We start from the raw sequence: 21,935 nt of genomic DNA on the forward strand, positions 1-21,935 counted from the left end.
CGTTAGTCATATTATTAGTGTGATTGCAGAATGCAAGCACACTATTGTTATTGTTATTTTCGTTTTCAATATATTATTATTATTCTGCCCGTTTTTTGTCCGTGCTTCTTCTCCCGCAGTTTTCGAGATATCGACCCCGTTCCAGCGCCAAATCGTCCGGCCCATACGGGAATAGAGCGCTTGTATACAACTTTTTGATCGAACCAACACTGTGGGCACAGTGCCCGTTTTAAGGTGCCCGTTTTTCCCCATTGACTCCCATTCATTTTGAAATGAATTTCGAGCTATCAACGCCGTTCCAACCCTTGATCGACCGGGTCATTAATTAGCGCCCAAATCCAAAAAATCATCCGGATACGCCCATCCGTGTGGCATTTATGCCCGTATTTGCCCGAATTTTTGGACTAAAATCTTGACACCTTTGGCTTTCCACAGAACGTCAACGTGATGACGTAGGCGGCATCTTCAGTCCGTTCTGAGAACAGAAAATGGCCGCCGCCAAAAAATCTGACTTATTTTGGTCTGTAACTAAAGTATTAGTGATTTTTAAGGTGAAAACGCTGCACAGAATGAAATTATAAGCCAGTAACACTTAGCAGTGAGCGTCATATCGTTCGCGTTGCAACAGAAAAGAAGATATTTATATCCGTTAGCTTCAAGGCTAACAAATGCATTCAAATCAATGGCAATGGCTACATGCTAAAGGAGGGACCGAAGTGTGAGCACTGTGTAAGTGCACTATGAATGAAAGCTGTAAATGAGACACAGCCGATCATAGATTGCGCAATACCATTGACTCCTATTCATTTTTTTTGAATGGTTATTTAATGGTTATTTCTATAACCTTTATTTAACCTATAAGAGCCCCATTTACTTCCATTCATTTTTTGAAAGTTCGAGATATCAACGCCGTTCCAACTCTAAATTGTACAGCCCACTGATGTAACCCCGACTCAGATACAGCATGGGGACTCGAACCCAAACCCACCTGCCACGCCCGGTTTTCAGCCCCATGCACTTCCATTCATTTTTTGGAAATTTCAAGATATCAACGCCATTCCAACTGTAAATCATCCGGGCAGTTAATGACACCCCAACTTGGATACAGCATGGTCATACGCAGCCCCGCCCACCTGCCACGCCCATTTTTTTATATTTCGAGATATCAACACCGTTCCAACTGTAAATCATCTGGCCAGTTAATGACACCCCAAATTGGATACAGCATTGTCATACGCAGCCCCGCCCGCCTGCCACGCCCACTTTTTTAATATTTCGAGATATCAACGCCGTTCCAACTCTAATTTGTTTAGCCCACTGATGACACCCCGACTTGGATACAGCATGGTCATACGCAGCCCCGCCCATCTGCCACGCCCGTTTCTGAGACGTCCGGACGTCGACGCTGTTCCGACTCTGAGCCGTCCGGCCCGTCGACGCTGCTCCCAGCTTCGATACGGCGTTCGGATAAGCGCGCACGCACGCCGACCGGCACACGGCAATCACACTCGCATTTTCTCCGGAAATGCACTCTCTAGTTATTATTATTATTCTGCCGGTTTTTTGTCCGTGCTTCTCCTCCCGCAGTTTTCGAGATATCGACCCCGTTCCAGCGCCAAATCGTCCGGCCCATACGGGAATGGAACGCTTGTATACAACTTTTTGATACGCCCGCGCGTTCGCCCGCCACGCCCGCTTTTGTAGCGTTTTTTGGTCCCATTGACTTCCATTCATTTTTTAGAATGGGATTTTCCTATACTCAAATCGAGAGCTAGGATTTAAAGATAAAGTATTTACCCCCCCCGTCCCCCAAACACACACTGTAGCTCTTCTATACAGCATTTAGATACGCTCACTTCCCACTGATGTAACCCCACTCACATACAGCATTTAGATACGCTTACTTCCCACTGAGCATGGGGATTCGAACCCACGCCCACCTGCCACGCCCGGTTTTTGTCCCCATTCACTTCCATTCATTTTTTGAAAGTTCGAGATATCAACGCCGTTCCAACTCTATATCGTAAAGCTCACTGATGTAACCCCGACTCAGATACAGCATGGGGATTCGAACCCACGCCCACCTGCCACGCCCGGTTTTCAGCCCCATTCACTTCCATTCATTTTTTGAAAGTTTGAGATATCAACGCCGTTCCAACTCTAAATCGTAAAGTCCACTGATGTAACCCCTACTTGGGTACAGCATGGGGATTCGAACCCACGCCCAACTGCCACGCCCGGTTTTCAGCCCCATTCACTTCTATTCATTTTTTGAAAGTTCAAGATATCAACGCCGTTCCAACTCTAAATCGTAAAGTCCACTGATGTAACCCCTACTTGGGTACAGCATGGGGATTCGAACCCACGCCCAACTGCCACGCCCGGTTTTCAGCCCCATTCACTTCTATTCATTTTTTGAAAGTTCGAGATATCAACGCCGTTCCAACTCTATATCGTAAAGCCCACTGATGTAACCCCGACTAAGATACAGCATGGGGATTCAAACCCATGCCCACCTGCCACGCCCGTTTTTTCTGCTCCATTCACTTCCATTCATTTTTTGAAAGTTCGAGATATCGACGCCGTTCCAACTCTAAATCATAAAGCCCACTGATGTAACCCCGACTTGGGTACAGCATGGGGATTCGAACCCACGCCCACCTGCCACGCCCGGTTTTCGGCCCCATTCACTTCCATTCATTTTTTGAAAGTTCGAGATATCAACGCCGTTCCAACTCTATATCGTAAAGCTCACTGATGTTACCCCGACTCAGATACAGCCCGGGGATTCGAACCCGCGCCCACCTGCCACGCCCGGTTTTTGTCCCCATTCACTTCCATTCATTTTTTGAAAGTTCGAGATATCGACACCGTTCCAACTCTAAATCGTAAAGCCCCCTGATGTAACCCCGACTCAGATACAGCATGGGGATTCGAACCCACGCCCACCTGCCACGCCCGGTTTTTCTGTTCCATTCACTTCCATTCATTTTTTGAAAGTTCGAGATATCAACGCCGTTCCAACTCTTAATCGTAAAGCCCACTGATGTAACCCCGACTGGGGTACAGCATGGGGATTCGAACCCACGCCCACCTGCCACGCCCGGTTTTTGGCCCCATTCACTTCCATTCATTTTTTGAAAGTTCGAGATATCAACGCCGTTCCAACTCTATATCGTAAAGCTCACTGATGTAACCCCGACTCAGATACAGCATGGGGATTTGAACCCACACCCACCTGCCACGCCCGGTTTTCGGCCCCATTCACTTCCATTCATTTTTTGAAAGTTTGAGATATCGACGCCGTTCCAACTCTATATCGTAAAGCTCACTGATGTAACCCGGACTCAGATACAGCATGGGGATTCGACCCCACGCCCACCTGCCACGCCCGGTTTTTGTCCCCATTCACTTCCATTCATTTTTTGAAAGTTCGAGATATCGACGCCGTTCCAACTCTATATCGTAAAGCTCACTGATGTAACCCCGACTTAGATACAGCATGGGGATTCGAACCCACACCCACCTGCCACGCCCGGTTTTTGTCCCCATTCACTTCCATTCATTTTTTGAAAGTTCGAGATATCGACGCCGTTCCAACTCTATATCGTAAAGCTCACTGATGTAACCCCGACTCAGATTCAGCATGGGAATTCGAACCCACGCCCAACTGCCACGCCCGGTTTTTGTCCCCATTCACTTCCATTCAATTTTTGAAAGTTCGAGATATCGACGCCGTTCCAATTCTAAATCGTAAAGCCCACTGATGACACCCCGAGTTGGATAAAGCATTAGGATACGCGCCCGCCCGACCGGCACACGGCAATCACACTCGCATTTTCTCCGGAAATGCACATCTCTAGTTAGTGTGATTGCAGAATGCAAGCACACTATTGTTATTGTTATTTTCGTTTTCAATATATTATTATTATTCTGCCCGTTTTTTGTCCGTGCTTCTTCTCCCGCAGTTTTCGAGATATCGACCCCGTTCCAGCGCCAAATCGTCCGGCCCATACGGGAATAGAGCGCTTGTATACAACTTTTTGATCGAACCAACACTGTGGGCACAGTGCCCGTTTTAAGGTGCCCGTTTTTCCCCATTGACTCCCATTCATTTTGAAATGAATTTCGAGCTATCAACGCCGTTCCAACCCTTGATCGACCGGGTCATTAATTAGCGCCCAAATCCAAAAAATCATCCGGATACGCCCATCCGTGTGGCATTTATGCCCGTTTTTGCCCGAATTTTTGGACAAAAATCTTGACACCTTTGGCTTTCCACAGAACGTCAACGTGATGACGTAGACGGCATCTTCAGGCCGTTCTGAGAATAGAAAATGGCGGCCGCCAAAAAATCTGACTTATTTTGGTCTGTAACTAAAGTATTAGTGATTTTTAAGATGAAAACGCTGCACAGAATGAAATTATAGTGCAGTTAGACTTTGCAGTGAGCGTCATATCGTTCGCGCTGCAACAGAAACAAAGATATTTATATCCGTTAGCTTCAAGGCTAACGGATGCATTGAAATCAATGGGAATTGCTAAATGCTAAAAGAGGGACCGAAGTCTGAGTGCACTATGCCTGAAAGCTGTAAATGAGACACAGCCGATCATAGATTGCGCAATACCATGGCCCCTGCAGTGATAATCACATGTAAATGAATGAGTACTGATTTGTAAGCAGTACAAACGTGCAGAAATGCATTTTTTTACAGGTTTGGCTTTTCAAACACACCCAGAGTGAACTTGTGCTCACACCACAGCTTGTGCACAGATACAGTGGCCTGTCTGGGAGAAAGTATTCACACCCCACGCACCGCACCACTTCTAAACGCATGCGCGCCCCCGACCTGCGCACGCCCGCCGACCGGCACACGGCAATCACACTCGCATTTTCTCCGGAAATGCACTCTCTAGTTATTATTATTATTATTATTATTATTATTATCATTATTATTATTATTAGTGTGATTGCAGAATGCAAGCACACTATTGTTCTTGTTATTTTCGTTTTCAATATATTATTATTATTCTGCCCGTTTTTTGTCCGTGCTTCTTCTCCCGCAGTTTTCGAGATATCGACCCCGTTACAGCGCCAAATCGTCCGGTCCATACGGGAATAGAGCGCTTGTATACAGCTTTTGGATCGAACCAACACTGTGGGCACAGTGCCCGTTTTAAGGTGCCCGTTTTTCCCCATTGACTCCCATTCATTTTGAAAAAAATTTCGAGCTATCAACGCCGTTCCAACCCTTGATCGACCGGGTTATTAATTAGCGCCCAAATCCAAAAAATCATCCGGATACGCCCATCCGTGTGGCATTTATGCCCGTATTTGCCCGAATTTTTGGACAAAAAACTTGACACCTTTGGCTTTCCACAGAACGTCAACGTGATGACGTAGCGGCATCTTCAGTCCGTTCTGAGAACAGAAAATGGCAGCCGCCAAAAAATCTGACTTATTTTGGTCTGTAACTAAAGTATTAGTGATTTTTAAGGTGAAAACGCTGCACAGAATGAAATTATAAGACAGTAACACTTAGCAGGGAGCGTCAAATCGTTCGCGTTGCAACAGAAAAGAAGATATTTATATCCGTTAGCTTCAAGGCTAACGAATGCATTCAAATCAATGGCAATGGCTACATGCTAAAGGAGGGACCGAAGTGTGAGCACTGTGTAAGTGCACTATGCCTGAAAGCTGTAAATGAGACACAGCCGATCATAGATTGCGCAATACCATTGACTTCCATTAATTTTTTTTGAATGGTTATTTAATGGTTATTTCTATAACCTTTATTTAACCTATAAGAGCCCCATTTACTTCCATTCATTTTTTGAAAGTTTGAGATATCGACACCGTTCCAACTCTAAATTGTACAGCCCACTGATGTAACCCCGACTCAGATACAGCATGGGGACTCGAACCCACGCCCACCTGCCACGCCCGGTTTTCAGCCCCATTCACTTCCATTAATTTTTTGGAAATTTCGAGATATCAACGCCGTTCCAACTGTAAATCATCCGGGCAGTTAATGACACCCCAACTTGGATACAGCATGGTCATACGCAGCCCCGCCCGCCTGCCACGCCCACTTTTTTAATATTTCGAGATATCAACGCCGTTCCAACTGTAAATCATCTGGCCAGTTAATGACACCCCAACCTGGATACAGCATGGTCATACGCAGCCCCGCCCGCCTGCCACGCCCACTTTTTAAATATTTCAAGATATTAACGCCGTTCAAACTCTAATTTGTTTAGCCCACTGATGGCACCCCGACTTGGATACAGCATGGTCATACGCAGCCCCGCCCAGCTGCCACGCCCATTTTTTAATATTTCGAGATATCAACACCGTTCCAACTGTAAATCATCTGGCCAGTTAATGACACCCCAACTTGGATACAGCATGGTCATACGCAGCCCCGCCCGCCTGCCACGCCCACTTTTTTAATATTTCGAGATATCAACGCCGTTCCAACTCTAATTTGTTTAGTCCACTGATGACACCCCGACTTGGATACAGCACGGTCATACGCAGCCCCGCCCGTCTGCCACGCCCGTTTCTGAGACGTCCGGACGTCGACGCTGTTCCCAGCTTAGATACGGCGTTCGGATAAACGCGCACGCACGCCGACCAGCACACGGCAATCACACTCGCATTTTCTCCGGAAATGCACTCTCTAGTTAGTGTGATTGCAGAATGCAAGCACACTATTGTTATTGTTATTTTCGTTTTCAATATATTATTCTTATTCTGCCGGTTTTTTGTCCGTGCTTCTTCTCCCGCAGTTTTCGAGATATCGACCCCGTTCCAGCGCCAAATCGTCCGGCCCATACGGGAATAGCGCGCTTGTATACAGCTTTTGGATCGAACCAACACTGTGGGCACAGTGCCCGTTTTAAGGTGCCCGTTTTTCCCCATTGACTCCCATTCATTTTGAAATGAATTTCGAGCTATCAACGCCGTTCCAACCCTTGATCGACCGGGTCATTAATTAGCGCCCAAATCCAAAAAATCATCCGGATACGCCCATCCGTGTGGCATTTATGCCCGTTTTTGCCCGAATTTTTGGACAAAAATCTTGACACCTTTGGCTTTCCACAGAACGTCAACGTGATGACGTAGGCGGCATCTTCAGGCCGTTCTGAGAATAGAAAATGGCGGCCGCCAAAAAATCTGACTTATTTTGGTCTGTAACTAAAGTATTAGTGATTTTTAAGATGAAAACGCTGCACAGAATGAAATTATAGTGCAGTTAGACTTTGCAGTGAGCGTCATATCGTTCGCGCTGCAACAGAAACAAAGATATTTATATCCGTTAGCTTCAAGGCTAACGGATGCATTGAAATCAATGGGAATTGCTAAATGCTAAAAGAGGGACCGAAGTCTGAGTGCACTATGCCTGAAAGATGTAAATGAGACACAGCCGATCATAGATTGCGCAATACCATGGCCCCTACAGTGATAATCACATGTAAATGAATGAGTACTGATTTGTAAGCAGTACAAACGTGCAGAAATGCATTTTTTTACAGGTTTGGCTTTTCAAACACACCCAGAGTGAACTTGTGCTCACACCACAGCTTGTGCACAGATACAGTGGCCTGTCTGGGAGAAAGTATTCACACCCCACGCACCGCACCACTTCTAAACGCATGCGCACCCCCAACCTGCGCACGCTTGCCGACCGGCACACGGCAATCACACTCGCATTTTCTCCGGAAATGCACTCTCTAGTTGTTATTGTTATTTTCGTTTTCAATATATTATTATTATTCTGCCCGTTTTTTGTCCGTGCTTCTTCTCCCGCAGTTTTCGAGATATCGACCCCGTTCCAGCGCCAAATCGTCCGGCCCATACGGGAATAGAGCGCTTGTATACAACTTTTGGATCGAACCAACACTGTGGGCACAGTGCCCGTTTTAAGGTGCCCGTTTTTCCCCATTGACTCCCATTCATTTTGAAATGAATTTCGAGCTATCAACGCCGTTCCAACCCTTGATCGACCGGGTCATTAATTAGCGCCCAAATCCAAAAAATCATCCGGATACGCCCATCCGTGTGGCATTTATGCCCGTTTTTGCCCGAATTTTTGGACAAAAATCTTGACACCTTTGGCTTTCCACAGAACGTCAACGTGATGACGTAGACGGCATCTTCAGGCCGTTCTGAGAATAGAAAATGGCGGCCGCCAAAAAATCTGACTTATTTTGGTCTGTAACTAAAGTATTAGTGATTTTTAAGATGAAAACGCTGCACAGAATGAAATTATAGTGCAGTTAGACTTTGCAGTGAGCGTCATATCGTTCGCGCTGCAACAGAAACAAAGATATTTATATCCGTTAGCTTCAAGGCTAACGGATGCATTGAAATCAATGGGAATTGCTAAATGCTAAAAGAGGGACCGAAGTCTGAGTGCACTATGCCTGAAATCTGTAAATGAGACACAGCCGATCATAGATTGCGCAATACCATGGCCCCTGCAGTGATAATCACATGTAAATGAATGAGTACTGATTTGTAAGCAGTACAAACGTGCAGAAATGCATTTTTTTACAGGTTTGGCTTTTCAAACACACCCAGAGTGAACTAGTGCTCACACCACAGCTTGTGCACAGATACAGTGGCCTGTCTGGGAGAAAGTATTCACACCCCACGCACCGCACCACTTCTAAACGCATGCGCGCCCCCGACCTGCGCACGCCCGCCGACCGGCACACGGCAATCACACTCGCATTTTCTCCGGAAATGCACTCTCTAGTTAGTGTGATTGCAGAATGCAAGCACACTATTGTTATTGTTATTTTCGTTTTCAATATATTATTATTATTCTGCCCGTTTTTTGTCCGTGCTTCTTCTCCCGCAGTTTTCGAGATATCGACCCCGTTCCAGCGCCAAATCGTCCGGCCCATACGGGAATAGAGCGCTTGTATACAACTTTTTGATCGAACCAACACTGTGGGCACAGTGCCCGTTTTAAGGTGCCCGTTTTTCCCCATTGACTCCCATTCATTTTGAAATGAATTTCGAGCTATCAACGCCGTTCCAACCCTTGATCGACCGGGTCATTAATTAGCGCCCAAATCCAAAAAATCATCCGGATACGCCCATCCGTGTGGCATTTATGCCCGTTTTTGCCCGAATTTTTGGACAAAAATCTTGACACCTTTGGCTTTCCACAGAACGTCAACGTGATGACGTAGACGGCATCTTCAGGCCGTTCTGAGAATAGAAAATGGCGGCCGCCAAAAAATCTGACTTATTTTGGTCTGTAACTAAAGTATTAGTGATTTTTAAGATGAAAACGCTGCACAGAATGAAATTATAGTGCAGTTAGACTTGGCAGTGAGCGTCATATCGTTCGCGCTGCAACAGAAACAAAGATATTTATATCCGTTAGCTTCAAGGCTAACGGATGCATTGAAATCAATGGGAATTGCTAAATGCTAAAAGAGGGACCGAAGTCTGAGTGCACTATGCCTGAAAGCTGTAAATGAGACACAGCCGATCATAGATTGCGCAATACCATGGCCCCTGCAGTGATAATCACATGTAAATGAATGAGTACTGATTTGTAAGCAGTAGAAACGTGCAGAAATGCATTTTTTTACAGGTTTGGCTTTTCAAACACACACAGAGTGAACTTGTGCTCACAGCACAGATTGTGCACAGATACAGTGGCCTGTCTGGGAGAAAGTATTCACACCCCACGCACCGCACCTCTTCTAAACACATGCGCGCCCCCGACCTGCCACGCCCGTCCACCCAGAGTGAACTTGTGCTCACAGCACAGCTTGTGCACAGATACAGTGGCCTGTCTGGGAGAAAGTATTCACACCCCACGCACCGCACCACTTCTAAACGCATGCGCGCCCCCGACCTGCGCACGCCCGCCGACCGGCACACGGCAATCACACTCGCATTTTCTCCGGAAATGCACTCTCTAGTTAGTGTGATTGCAGAATGCAAGCACACTATTGTTATTGTTATTTTCGTTTTCAATATATTATTGCCATTCCGCCCGTTTTTTGTCTCCCTTTCTTCGTCCGCAATTTTCGAGATATCGACCCCGTTCCAGTGCCAAATCGTCCGGCCCATACGGGAATGGACTGCTTGTATACAGCTTTTGGATCGAACCAACACTGTGGGTACAGTGCCCGTTTTAAGGTGCCCGTTTTGCCCCATTGACTCCCATTCATTTTGAAAAAAATTTCGAGCTATCAACGCCGTTCCAACCCTTGATCGACCGGGTCATTAATTAGCGCCCAAATCCAAAAAATCATCCGGATACGCCCATCCGTGTGGCATTTATGCCCGTTTTCGCCCGAATTTTTGGACAAAAATCTTGACACCTTTGGCTTTCCACAGAACGTCAACGTGATGACGTAGGCGGCATCTTCAGGCCGTTCTGAGAATAGAAAATGGCGGCCGCCAAAAAATCTGACTTATTTTGGTCTGTAACTAAAGTATTAGTGATTTTTAAGATGAAAACGCTGCACAGAATGAAATTATAGTGCAGTTACACTTAGCAGTGAGCGTCAAATCGTTCGCGTTGCAACAGAAAAAAAGATATTTATATCCGTTAGCTTCAAGGCTAACGGATGCATTAAAATCAATGGGAATTGCTAAATGCTAAAAGAGGGACCGAAGTCTGAGTGCACTATGCTTGAAAGCTGTAAATGAGACACAGCCGATCATAGATTGCGCAATACCATGGCCCCTGCAGTGATAATCACATGTAAATGAATGAGTACTGATTTGTAAGCAGTACAAACGTGCAGAAATGCATTTTTTTACAGGTTTGGCTTTTCAAACACACCCAGAGTGAACTTGTGCTCATACCACAGCTTGTGCACAGATACAGTGGCCTGTCTGGGAGAAAGTATTCACACCCCACGCACCGCACCACTTCTAAACGCATGCGCGCCCCCGACCTGCGCACGCCCGCCGACCGGCACACGGCAATCACACTCGCATTTTCTCAGGAAATGCACTCTCTAGTTAGTGTGATTGCAGAATGCAAGCACACTATTGTTATTGTTATTTTCGTTTTCAATATATTATTATTATTCTGCCCGTTTTTTGTCCGTGCTTCTTCTCCCGCAGTTTTCGAGATATCGACCCCGTTCCAGCGCCAAATCGTCCGGCCCATACGGGAATAGAGCGCTTGTATACAACTTTTTGATCGAACCAACACTGTGGGCACAGTGCCCGTTTTAAGGTGCCCGTTTTTCCCCATTGACTCCCATTCATTTTGAAATGAATTTCGAGCTATCAACGCCGTTCCAACCCTTGATCGACCGGGTCATTAATTAGCGCCCAAATCCAAAAAATCATCCGGATACGCCCATCCGTGTGGCATTTATGCCCGTTTTTGCCCGAATTTTTGGACAAAAATCTTGACACCTTTGGCTTTCCACAGAACGTCAACGTGATGACGTAGACGGCATCTTCAGGCCGTTCTGAGAATAGAAAATGGCGGCCGCCAAAAAATCTGACTTATTTTGGTCTGTAACTAAAGTATTAGTGATTTTTAAGATGAAAACGCTGCACAGAATGAAATTATAGTGCAGTTAGACTTTGCAGTGAGCGTCATATCGTTCGCGCTGCAACAGAAACAAAGATATTTATATCCGTTAGCTTCAAGGCTAACGGATGCATTGAAATCAATGGGAATTGCTAAATGCTAAAAGAGGGACCGAAGTCTGAGTGCACTATGCCTGAAATCTGTAAATGAGACACAGCCGATCATAGATTGCGCAATACCATGGCCCCTGCAGTGATAATCACATGTAAATGAATGAGTACTGATTTGTAAGCAGTACAAACGTGCAGAAATGCATTTTTTTACAGGTTTGGCTTTTCAAACACACCCAGAGTGAACTTGTGCTCACACCACAGCTTGTGCACAGATACAGTGGCCTGTCTGGGAGAAAGTATTCACACCCCACGCACCGCACCACTTCTAAACGCATGCGCACCCCCAACCTGCGCACGCCCGCCGACCGGCACACGGCAATCACACTCGCATTTTCTCCGGAAATGCACTCTCTAGTTATTATTATTATTCCACCCGTTTTTTGTCTCCCTATCTTCGTCCGCAGTTTTCGAGATATCGACCCCGTTCCAACGCCAAATCGTCCGGCCCATACGGGAATCGACTGCTTGTATAGAGCTTTTGGATCGGACCAACCGTGTGCCCACAGTGCCAGTTTTTCCGGGCAAATTTTTCCCATAGACTCCCATTCATTTTTTTAAAAATGTCGAGCTATCAACGCCGTTCCAACTCTTGATCGACCGGGTTATTAATTGGACCCCAAATCCAAAAAATCATCCGGATACGCCCATCCGTGTGCCAGCTATGCCCGCTTTTCTACAAAACTTGGCACCAAAATTATGACACTTTTGGGATTCCATAACACGTCAACGTGATGACGTATCCTGAAACTTCCAGGTCGTTCTGACCGAAAAACATGGCTGCCCATCAAAAAACGGGCATATTTTGGTCTGTAACTCAAATATTACTGAATTTTCAGGTGAAAACGATACACAAAATGAAATTATATGCCAGTTACAGTTGGAATTCAAGGTTAAATCAATCGCGTTGCACCAAAAACTAAAGATATGTGGATTCGTTAGCTCAAACGCTAACCAATGCATTGAAATCAATGGAGAATCGCTAAAGCTATAGCGTAGGGAGCGTGGACGTGTCCCAATCCAGTGGAAGTGCACTACAACGAGTGAACTTGTGTCTGGAAACACAGTGAAATGTAACACGGCCGATCACGAAAATTAAAATGGCCGCCGCTTCAATAACAGACTTATTTTTGTCTGTAACTCAAATATTACTGAATTTTAAGGGGAAAACACTACACAGAAGGAAATTATAGGGAACTTACACTTGGGAATTAAAGTTAAATCGATCGCGTTGCCTCCAAAAATAAGATATTTACTTTCGTTAGCTTCAATGCTAACGATTGCATTTAAACCAATGGTAACGGGCTAACCGCTAACACAGGGACCGAAACCGGAACTATTTCATGTGGAAGTGCACCAGAATTAGTGCATTTCTGCCTGTAAAACTGTAAATCTCCCCCCCGCTCAGATTGTGCTCAAAAACAATGGCCGCTGCACTTATTTTCACATATAAATGAATGCGCAGTGATTTGTAAGCAGTAAAAAAGTGCACAAATGCATTTATTTACAAGTTTAGCTTTTCAAACACACACAGAGTGAACTTGTGCTCACAGCACAGATTGTGCACAGATACAGTGGCCTGTCTGGGAGAAAGTATTCACACCCCACGCACCGCACCTCTTCTAAACACATGCGCGCCCCCGACCTGCCACGCCCGTCCACCCAGAGTGAACTTGTGCTCACAGCACAGCTTGTGCACAGATACAGTGGCCTGTCTGGGAGAAAGTATTCACACCCCACGCACCGCACCACTTCTAAACACATGCGCGCCCCCGACCTGCGCACGCCCGCCAACCGGCACACGGCAATCACACTCGCATTTTCTCCGGAAATGCACTCTCTAGTTAGTGTGATTGCAGAATGCAAGCACACTATTGTTATTGTTATTTTCGTTTTCAATATATTATTGCCATTCCGCCCGTTTTTTGTCTCCCTTTCTTCGTCCGCAATTTTCGAGATATCGACCCCGTTCCAGTGCCAAATCGTCCGGCCCATACGGGAATGGACTGCTTGTATACAGCTTTTGGATCGAACCAACACTGTGGGCACAGTGCCCGTTTTAAGGTGCCCGTTTTGCCCCATTGACTCCCATTCATTTTGAAAAAAATTTCGAGCTATCAACGCCGTTCCAACCCTTGATCGACCGGGTCATTAATTAGCGCCCAAATCCAAAAAATCATCCGGATACGCCCATCCGTGTGGCATTTATGCCCGTTTTTGCCCGAATTTTTGGACAAAAATCTTGACACCTTTGGCTTTCCACAGAACGTCAACGTGATGACGTAGGCGGCATCTTCAGCCCGTTCTGAGAATAGAAAATGGCGGCCGCCAAAAAATCTGACTTATTTTGGTCTGTAACTAAGGTATTAGTGATTTTTAAGATGAAAACGCTGCACAGAATGAAATTATACTGCAGTTACACTTAGCAGGGAGCGTCATATCATTCGCGTTGCAACAGAAAAAAAGATATTTATATCCGTTAGCTTCAAGGCTAACGGATGCATTAAAATCAATGGGAATTGCTAAATGCTAAAAGAGGGACCGAAGTCTGAGTGCACTATGCTTGAAAGCTGTAAATGACACACAGCCGATCATAGATTGCGCAATACCATGGCCCCTGCAGTGATAATCACATATAAATGAATGAGTACTGATTTGTAAGCAGTACAAACGTGCAGAAATGCATTTTTTTACAGGTTTGGCTTTTCAAACACACCCAGAGTAAACTTGTGCTCACACCACAGCTTGTGCACAGATACAGTGGCCTGTCTGGGAGAAAGTATTCACACCCCACGCACCGCACCACTTCTAAACGCATGCGCGCCCCCGACCTGCGCACGCCCGCCGACCGGCACACGGCAATCACACTCGCATTTTCTCCGGAAATGCACTCTCTAGTTGTTATTTTCGTTTTCAATATATTATTGCCATTCCGCCCGTTTTTTGTCTCCCTTTCTTCGTCCGCAATTTTCGAGATATCGACCCCGTTCCAGTGCCAAATCGTCCGGCCCATACGGGAATGGACTGCTTGTATACAGCTTTTGGATCGAACCAACACTGTGGGCACAGTGCCCGTTTTAAGGTGCCCGTTTTGCCCCATTGACTCCCATTCATTTTGAAAAAAATTTCGAGCTATCAACGCCGTTCCAACCCTTGATCGACCGGGTCATTAATTAGCGCCCAAATCCAAAAAATCATCTGGATACGCCCATCCGTGTGGCATTTATGCCCGTTTTCGCCCGAATTTTTGGACAAAAATCTTGACACCTTTGGCTTTCCACAGAACGTCAACGTGATGACGTAGGCGGCATCTTCAGGCTGTTCTGAGAATAGAAAATGGCGGCCGCCAAAAAATCTGACTTATTTTGGTCTGTAACTAAAGTATTAGTGATTTTTAAGATGAAAACGCTGCACAGAATGAAATTATAGTGCAGTTAGACTTAGCAGTGAGCGTCATATCGTTCGCGTTGCAACAGAAAAAAAGGTATTTATATCCGTTAGCTTCAAGGCTAACGGATGCATTAAAATCAATGGGAATTGCTAAATGCTAAAAGAGGGACCGAAGTCTGAGTGCACTATGCTTGAAAGCTGTAAATGAGACACAGCCGATCATAGATTGCGCAATACCATGGCCCCTGCAGTGATAATCATATGTAAATGAATGAGTACTGATTTGTAAGCAGTACAAACGTGCAGAAATGCATTTTTTTACAGGTTTGGCTTTTCAAACACACCCAGAGTGAACTAGTGCTCACACCACAGCTTGTGCACAGATACAGTGGCCTGTCTGGGAGAAAGTATTCACACCCCATGCACCGCACCACTTCTAAACGCATGCGCGCCCCCGACCTGCACACGCCCGCCGACCGGCACACGGCAATCACACTCGCATTTTCTCCGGAAATGCACTCTCTAGTTTATTATTGTTATTGTTGTTATTTAGGTGGTGGATCATTCTCAGAGCTGCAGTGACACTGACATGGTGGTGGTGTGTTAGTGTGTGTTGTGCTGGTATGAGTGGATTAGACACAGCAGCGCTGCTGGAGTTTTTAAATACCTTGTCCACTCACTGTTCAGTCTATTAGACAGTCCTACCTAGTTGGTCCACCTTGTAGATGTGAAGTCAGAGACGATCGCTCATCTATTGCACTTTAAAAAAGGCTGTGTTAGTTAGGCTGTGTTTAAAGTTAGGGCTGTGGTGCTGGTGCAGTGGTGTAGAAAATGTTTTTAGCGCACATTGGGCCTACCAGTCAAGCATGTAGTTAGAATGCCACAGCCTATCTAAATACTGTTGCTGACTAACTGCATCCTATTATGACCACAGTTTACTCATTTTATAATTGGTACTGCCAGCATGATGTGATATGACATCAGATTCTGCTGACACATCTGCTTTTCCCGTGACACCATCGTCATCATTAACATGGACCAAAATCTTAAAGCAGTGTTTGACACTTGTTAAATTCATGCTACAAAGAATTGGGGGCAGTTTTAAAATATAAAAGAAGTGTGATATTAAGTATTAGTATGAAGTTTCTAATAAAGTGGCAGGCAAATGTATGTTTGTTTGTCCTAACTGATAACTAACTTGTCACATTACTATTTGCACAAACCACATTTTATCAGCAGCCATGCAAGCATTGCGTCAAGCAAACTCTTTCATTTTTTAAGACCCCTCAGGCAATACTTAACAACAAAAAGCTGTACTTGAGCTGTTTTTGAGCTTTTGCACATATGGCAGAGTATTCTCCAATGCAAGACAAAAACCCCTGTTTTTCCTCATACCAATTATTTACTGATTTAGAATAACTTATTATTTAAAGTGAATGTTTGTAGTCTGAGAAGCTAAGTCATGTGTTTTTGTAAGTTGTAAATTTCTACATCTTGCTAATAACAAGCCTTTCTTTAACAGGATGTTCATGCTGTCAGTTGTTAACCAGGTGTAAAAGACTGTTCGAACCAAAATAATGGTAACATTTATGGCTTATTTGTGTTCTCTAGGGCACCAATGCCTCTGCTTTGGAGAAGGAAATTGGACCAGAACAGTTCCCTGTTAATGAACATTACTTTGGCTTGGTCAATGTAAGTTACACCTCTTTTGCATCATCCAGTAGGCTCAACAGAGCAGAAAGTGTTGCTAAATACCAGATAAATGCAAATTAAATGATGGTCTACACATCAAATGAGTCACTTCTGTATTTAAAAAAAGTCCAACCTTTAACATGTTTTGTTCAGCACACTTGAAAACTTATCTTTTTAGATAAGCAAGTTTTATAGCCACCTGCTCAAACAGGTGACAGGTTAAAATGAATATTTACTTCCTGAAAGGAAGCACAGATCCTTAGAACTATAGCCTTCAAGTCCTTGTGTGCAGTTGACTAGCCTTTGTCTGATGTGTCATTTATGACTCCTTATTCCCACTGGTCTCATCTTCTCCTACTGTAAAATCTTTCCCCTTGCAGTTTGGCAACACATGTTACTGTAACTCAGTGCTGCAGGCTCTGTACTTCTGCCGGCCCTTCCGGGAAAAAGTGCTGGCCTACAAGGTGCAGCCTCGACGTAAAGAGAGCTTGCTCACCTGCTTGGCAGATCTTTTCAACAGCATCGCTACACAGAAGAAAAAAGTAGGAGTCATCCCGCCCAAGAAGTTCATCTCACGCCTGAGGAAGGAAAATGGTAGTGTTTGAATGTGTCTGGGTCATGCACAACAGTTTTATTGTTAGATAGCTTTTTATGTGTAACAAACTTTCATTATTGTTGTAGCTTCAGTGTAAATGTTTTGGCTGATTAACTGCATTTGGGGTAAAATAAAATCTTATTTAAATACTAGTAACCACTAAAAGAACATTTTATTAAAAGTTTGAGTTTTTGTAACTGCTATTTGTGTTATGCACTAGCAACCGTCTAACCCCCCAACTCCCTGAGACTGTATTATTAACATAAACAAGCTACTATTTGTACCTGTACGAAAGTTCATTGGTTTTACCTGTAACCGTGACGTCACTTGGCTGTTTACCCTGATGTTTGCTGTGCGTATTTGAGATAAAATCACAGCTCACCATCTTGTAAACCCAGCATATTTAACACAGCTTTCAACCACAGCATCTGTGAATAGCTCGTGTAACCCAGCCTATTTGCCACAGCTTGTACAAAGGCATTTGAACACCAAATAAGGAACCTCTCTCTGCCTTGTGTTCTCTAATCGGAATACGACATTCCATTGATTGCCGCCTCAACCAACGTTTCCTATGGAGGGTATAATCCCCCTCTGCTACATTACCATTTTTTTACTTAAAGTACATTCTGCAAAATTACAGTGTTTATATTTTATTACGAGGCTGTATTTGTATCAGTTTTGACAATTTTTATTTAAATGTATTTACACTGGCCATTTGGGTTCAAAGTATTGTGTTCTTCAAAAAGAGATCAAATTATAATTATATTATATTACACAGTTATATAAAGAAAGAAAAATTAAGATGATAGTTTAGCCTTAGAAATGGAAGTGGCCAGAGTTCGAAATGCATTATAATATTATAAAGTTTTCATAATATCCTAGGCTCTCTCTGAGGGCCTAGAAGGCTCTGATGCTTCCCCTCTGGTGTTATGTTTATTGCGTAGATTATTGAGCCCTACTGTGTTCTGCACTGATCTGCACCTGATTTACCTGTTGGTCTGTCCAAACATTTTTAAATCAAGAAATATAAATCAAGCTTTACACAACAAGAATAGTAGCACATAAAAAGTAGTTTTAGTATTTGCTAGGATTAATAATATATATATGTACTGTATATATTTTATATATATATACAATATATATGTATATATAGTCATTTTGATTAATCTATATTGTTTTAGGCTTTTGTTCTTGATCACAACAAGCTAGCCAGTTTTTTTTGTTTATGTACCTAATATAACCTTTGAGTCTGTATGAGTGTAAGTCAAAATCCTACATTACAGTGTTCTTGCAGGTTATTAAAACTGACCACTCTGCTTTATGTCTCCTAAACTAGAGTTGTTTGACAACTACATGCAGCAAGATGCACATGAGTTCCTTAACTACCTGCTCAACACCATTGCCGACCTGCTGCAAGAGGAAAAAAGCCAAGAGCGACACCAAAATGGCAAGCTGGTGCAGAATGGAGGGGCTGGAGGAGGAGGAGGAGGAGGAAGTGGGACCACCACAGGGGAGGCGAATTCAGCCGAGAAGAATCAGCAGACCTGGGTGCATGAGATCTTCCAGGGCACGCTGACCAATGAGACGCGTTGCCTCAACTGTGAAGCGGTGAGGTGGAATGAGCTGTCTAGCAGAGACATCATGTGTTTAACAGTTACTGTACATTACACACAGATTCACATATGTACAGCTTAACATGCAGTCAGACTTCATATTGATGTACACTGGCTTCACTGTTTGTGATTCTAATATACTCTGATCAGACATAACATTAAAACCACCTCCTTGTTTCTACACTCACTGTTCATTTCAGCTCCACTTACCATATAGAAGCACTTTGTAGTTCTACAATAACTGCCTGTAGTCCATCTGTTTCTCTACATACTTGTTTTAGCCTGCTTTCACCCTGTTCTTCAATGGTCAGAACCACCACAGAGTAGGTATTATTTAGGTGGGGGATGACACGGTGGTGGTGTGTTTGTGTGTGTTGTGCTGGTATGAGTGGATCAGACACAGCAGCGCTGCTGGAGTTTTTAAATACCGTGTCCACTCACTGTCCACTCTATTAGACACTCCTACCTATTGGTCCACCTTGTAGATGTGAAGTCAGAGATGATCGCTGTTTGAGTTGGTCATGCTGTTTGAGTTGGTCATCTTCTAGACCTTCATCAGTGGTCACAGGACGCCACCCATGGGGCGCTGTTGGCTGGATATTTTTGGTTGGTGGACTATTCTCAGTCCAGCAGTGACAGTGAGGTGTTTAAAAAGTCCATCAGTGCTGCTGTGTCTGATCCACTCATATCAGCACAACACACACTAACACACCACCACCATGTCATTGTCACTGCAGTGCTGAGAATGATCCACCACCTACTCTGTAGTGGTCCTGGGAGAGTCTGGACCATTGAAGAACAGGGTGAAAGCAGGCTTAAAAAGTACGTAGAGAAACAGATGGAATACAGTCAGTAATTGTAGAACTACAAAGTGCTTTTATATGGTAAGCGGAGCTGATAAAATGGACAGTGAGTGTAGAAACAAGGAGGTGGTTTTAATGTTATGGCTGATTGGTGTATAATAGTTCAGTCGATGATTTAAATAATGTAAATGCTTTAAAATTTCGAATTCTTGAATGTGACTGTAAACAGAGCATGTGGCACATGCACACTTAGGTTGGGTAAAAGTGTTTAAAATCCTTGTTCTTGCTCTGTAAAGATTGGGATAAACTTGTGAACTGATGAACCTTGTGTAATAAGTAACCACCGTTCCTGTCGTGAATGTAACCAAAGTGTAAAACATGACGTTAAAATCCTAATCAACAAACTAACTCTCAAATGGAATTAAGCTTCTGCTAGTGGAAATGAATTTGAATGACATTTTAAATCAACAGCAGTAATGAATGTTGGTAAGCGGTTAACTGGGTAATTATTGACATTACTACTTGTAAATCATTCACTCACAGTTGAGCAGGTTATTTCTGTAGAGGAATGATAGATGGGCCGATGGTTGGTCCGTCTGTCCAGCTTTGAACTATTGAATAATTCCTTGATTCATCTGATTGACATTTTGTCCTCAGGTAAGCAGTAAAGACGAGGACTTTTTGGACCTTTCTGTGGACGTGGAGCAGAACACATCTATTACACACTGTCTCAGGTAAGCTCATACACCTGTGCATTATTACCTCACAGTTATAACTACCCATCATTAGCACTGTGTTGATAAAGGAATGTCTAAAAACCCCATTATTAACGTCACTGTTAGTGTAATGGTTGTGTAATATATGCGTACAGGGGCTTCAGTAACACTGAGACATTATGCAGTGAATACAAGTACTACTGTGAGCAGTGTCGAAGTAAGCAGGAGGCACAGAAAAGGTAATAAATGTCAGAGCATCAGAGACTAAGTAACTCTGCACTACCTGTTTAGCTTTTCAGCACATTTGGCTAAGTGTTGGCGTGTCATTTAAAACTTTTTTTTAATTCTGCTTTCAGAATGCGGGTTAAGAAATTACCCATGATCCTAGCTCTGCATCTAAAGCGCTTTAAATACATGGACCAGTTGAATCGCTACACCAAGCTTTCCTATCGTGTGGTCTTCCCTCTGGAACTGAGACTCTTCAATACCTCTGGAGATGCTACCAACCCAGACCGCCTCTATGACCTCGTGGCTGTAGTAGTTCACTGTGGGAGGTAAGGGTTTAATCTGACTCCCACAACCACAAGAGCATTTAGCATTTATATGCATAATAATGTAATAATGATTGGATCTTTGTTACAAGAGCATTCAAATAGGCATCTCGAGTGGTGTAGTGGTAAAATACATTAGCCCACTATTACTAAGATACAAGCTTTGAATTTTTGTCGGGCGTCTACACAGAAATGATTGGCTATGTCTGAGGGGGCACTGGCCGAAACCCTGTGAAGGATTGGCGCTCTGTCCAGGGTGTATCCCTGCCCTGTACCCACTGATTATTTAATAATATATTGTGTTAAAACCAGTTGTTAAGACAATCTAATCTGTAGAAATCAGCATGTAGTGCACTAATTGCTTTGCAAAATTAAACTTTTTATTTTTTGTTTTTTCCCCAATCACATACACAAACACAATCAGATATAAAGAGAATGTGGGTGGTGCAGCAGTAAAACCCATTAGCTCACTACCACTGAAACCCTGAAAATAAAAATACATTAAATAAGCAACCAGCAATAGAAAAAGAAACAAGGCCTCGCAAACGAATTGGTGTCCTGATCGTTTTCAGTGGACTTGAAGCCAGGGCTCTGTGTAGGCCACTTTTGATGTAGAAGTTTTTCCACATCAAAGCAAATTTAATTGATCATAATCATGGTCACAGTGTGTGTGCTCAAAAACCAGTTAATGAAAAATATGCCAATCCTCAGTGCCCCTCGCACTCACTCACTCCGTTTAAATTGGGTGCAGTTTAGAGTAGCCAGCTGAAAAGTCACTGGTTCAAGCCCCACCACTGCCAGGTTGCCACTATTTGGCCCTTGAGCAAGGCCTTTAACCCTCAATTGCTTAGACAGTATACTGTCACAGTAATCT

General features: G+C 44.0%; 1 protein-coding gene across 1 annotated transcript in view; it reads left to right on the forward strand.

Annotated features, from left to right (window-relative positions):
* Window positions 1–21,935, forward strand: part of usp12b (ubiquitin specific peptidase 12b) — a 30,909-nt gene that overhangs the window by 2,918 nt on the left and 6,056 nt on the right. The window contains exons 2-7 of the mRNA XM_062994257.1: window positions 16,703–16,783; window positions 17,164–17,377; window positions 18,715–18,986; window positions 20,452–20,528; window positions 20,666–20,749; window positions 20,867–21,064. Of these exons, the coding sequence (XP_062850327.1) occupies window positions 16,703–16,783; window positions 17,164–17,377; window positions 18,715–18,986; window positions 20,452–20,528; window positions 20,666–20,749; window positions 20,867–21,064 (926 nt within the window). The remainder of the gene's footprint in view (window positions 1–16,702; window positions 16,784–17,163; window positions 17,378–18,714; window positions 18,987–20,451; window positions 20,529–20,665; window positions 20,750–20,866; window positions 21,065–21,935) is intronic.

This window comes from Trichomycterus rosablanca, chromosome 4 (genome assembly GCF_030014385.1).
Source record: "Trichomycterus rosablanca isolate fTriRos1 chromosome 4, fTriRos1.hap1, whole genome shotgun sequence".
Taxonomy (NCBI): domain Eukaryota; kingdom Metazoa; phylum Chordata; class Actinopteri; order Siluriformes; family Trichomycteridae; genus Trichomycterus; species Trichomycterus rosablanca.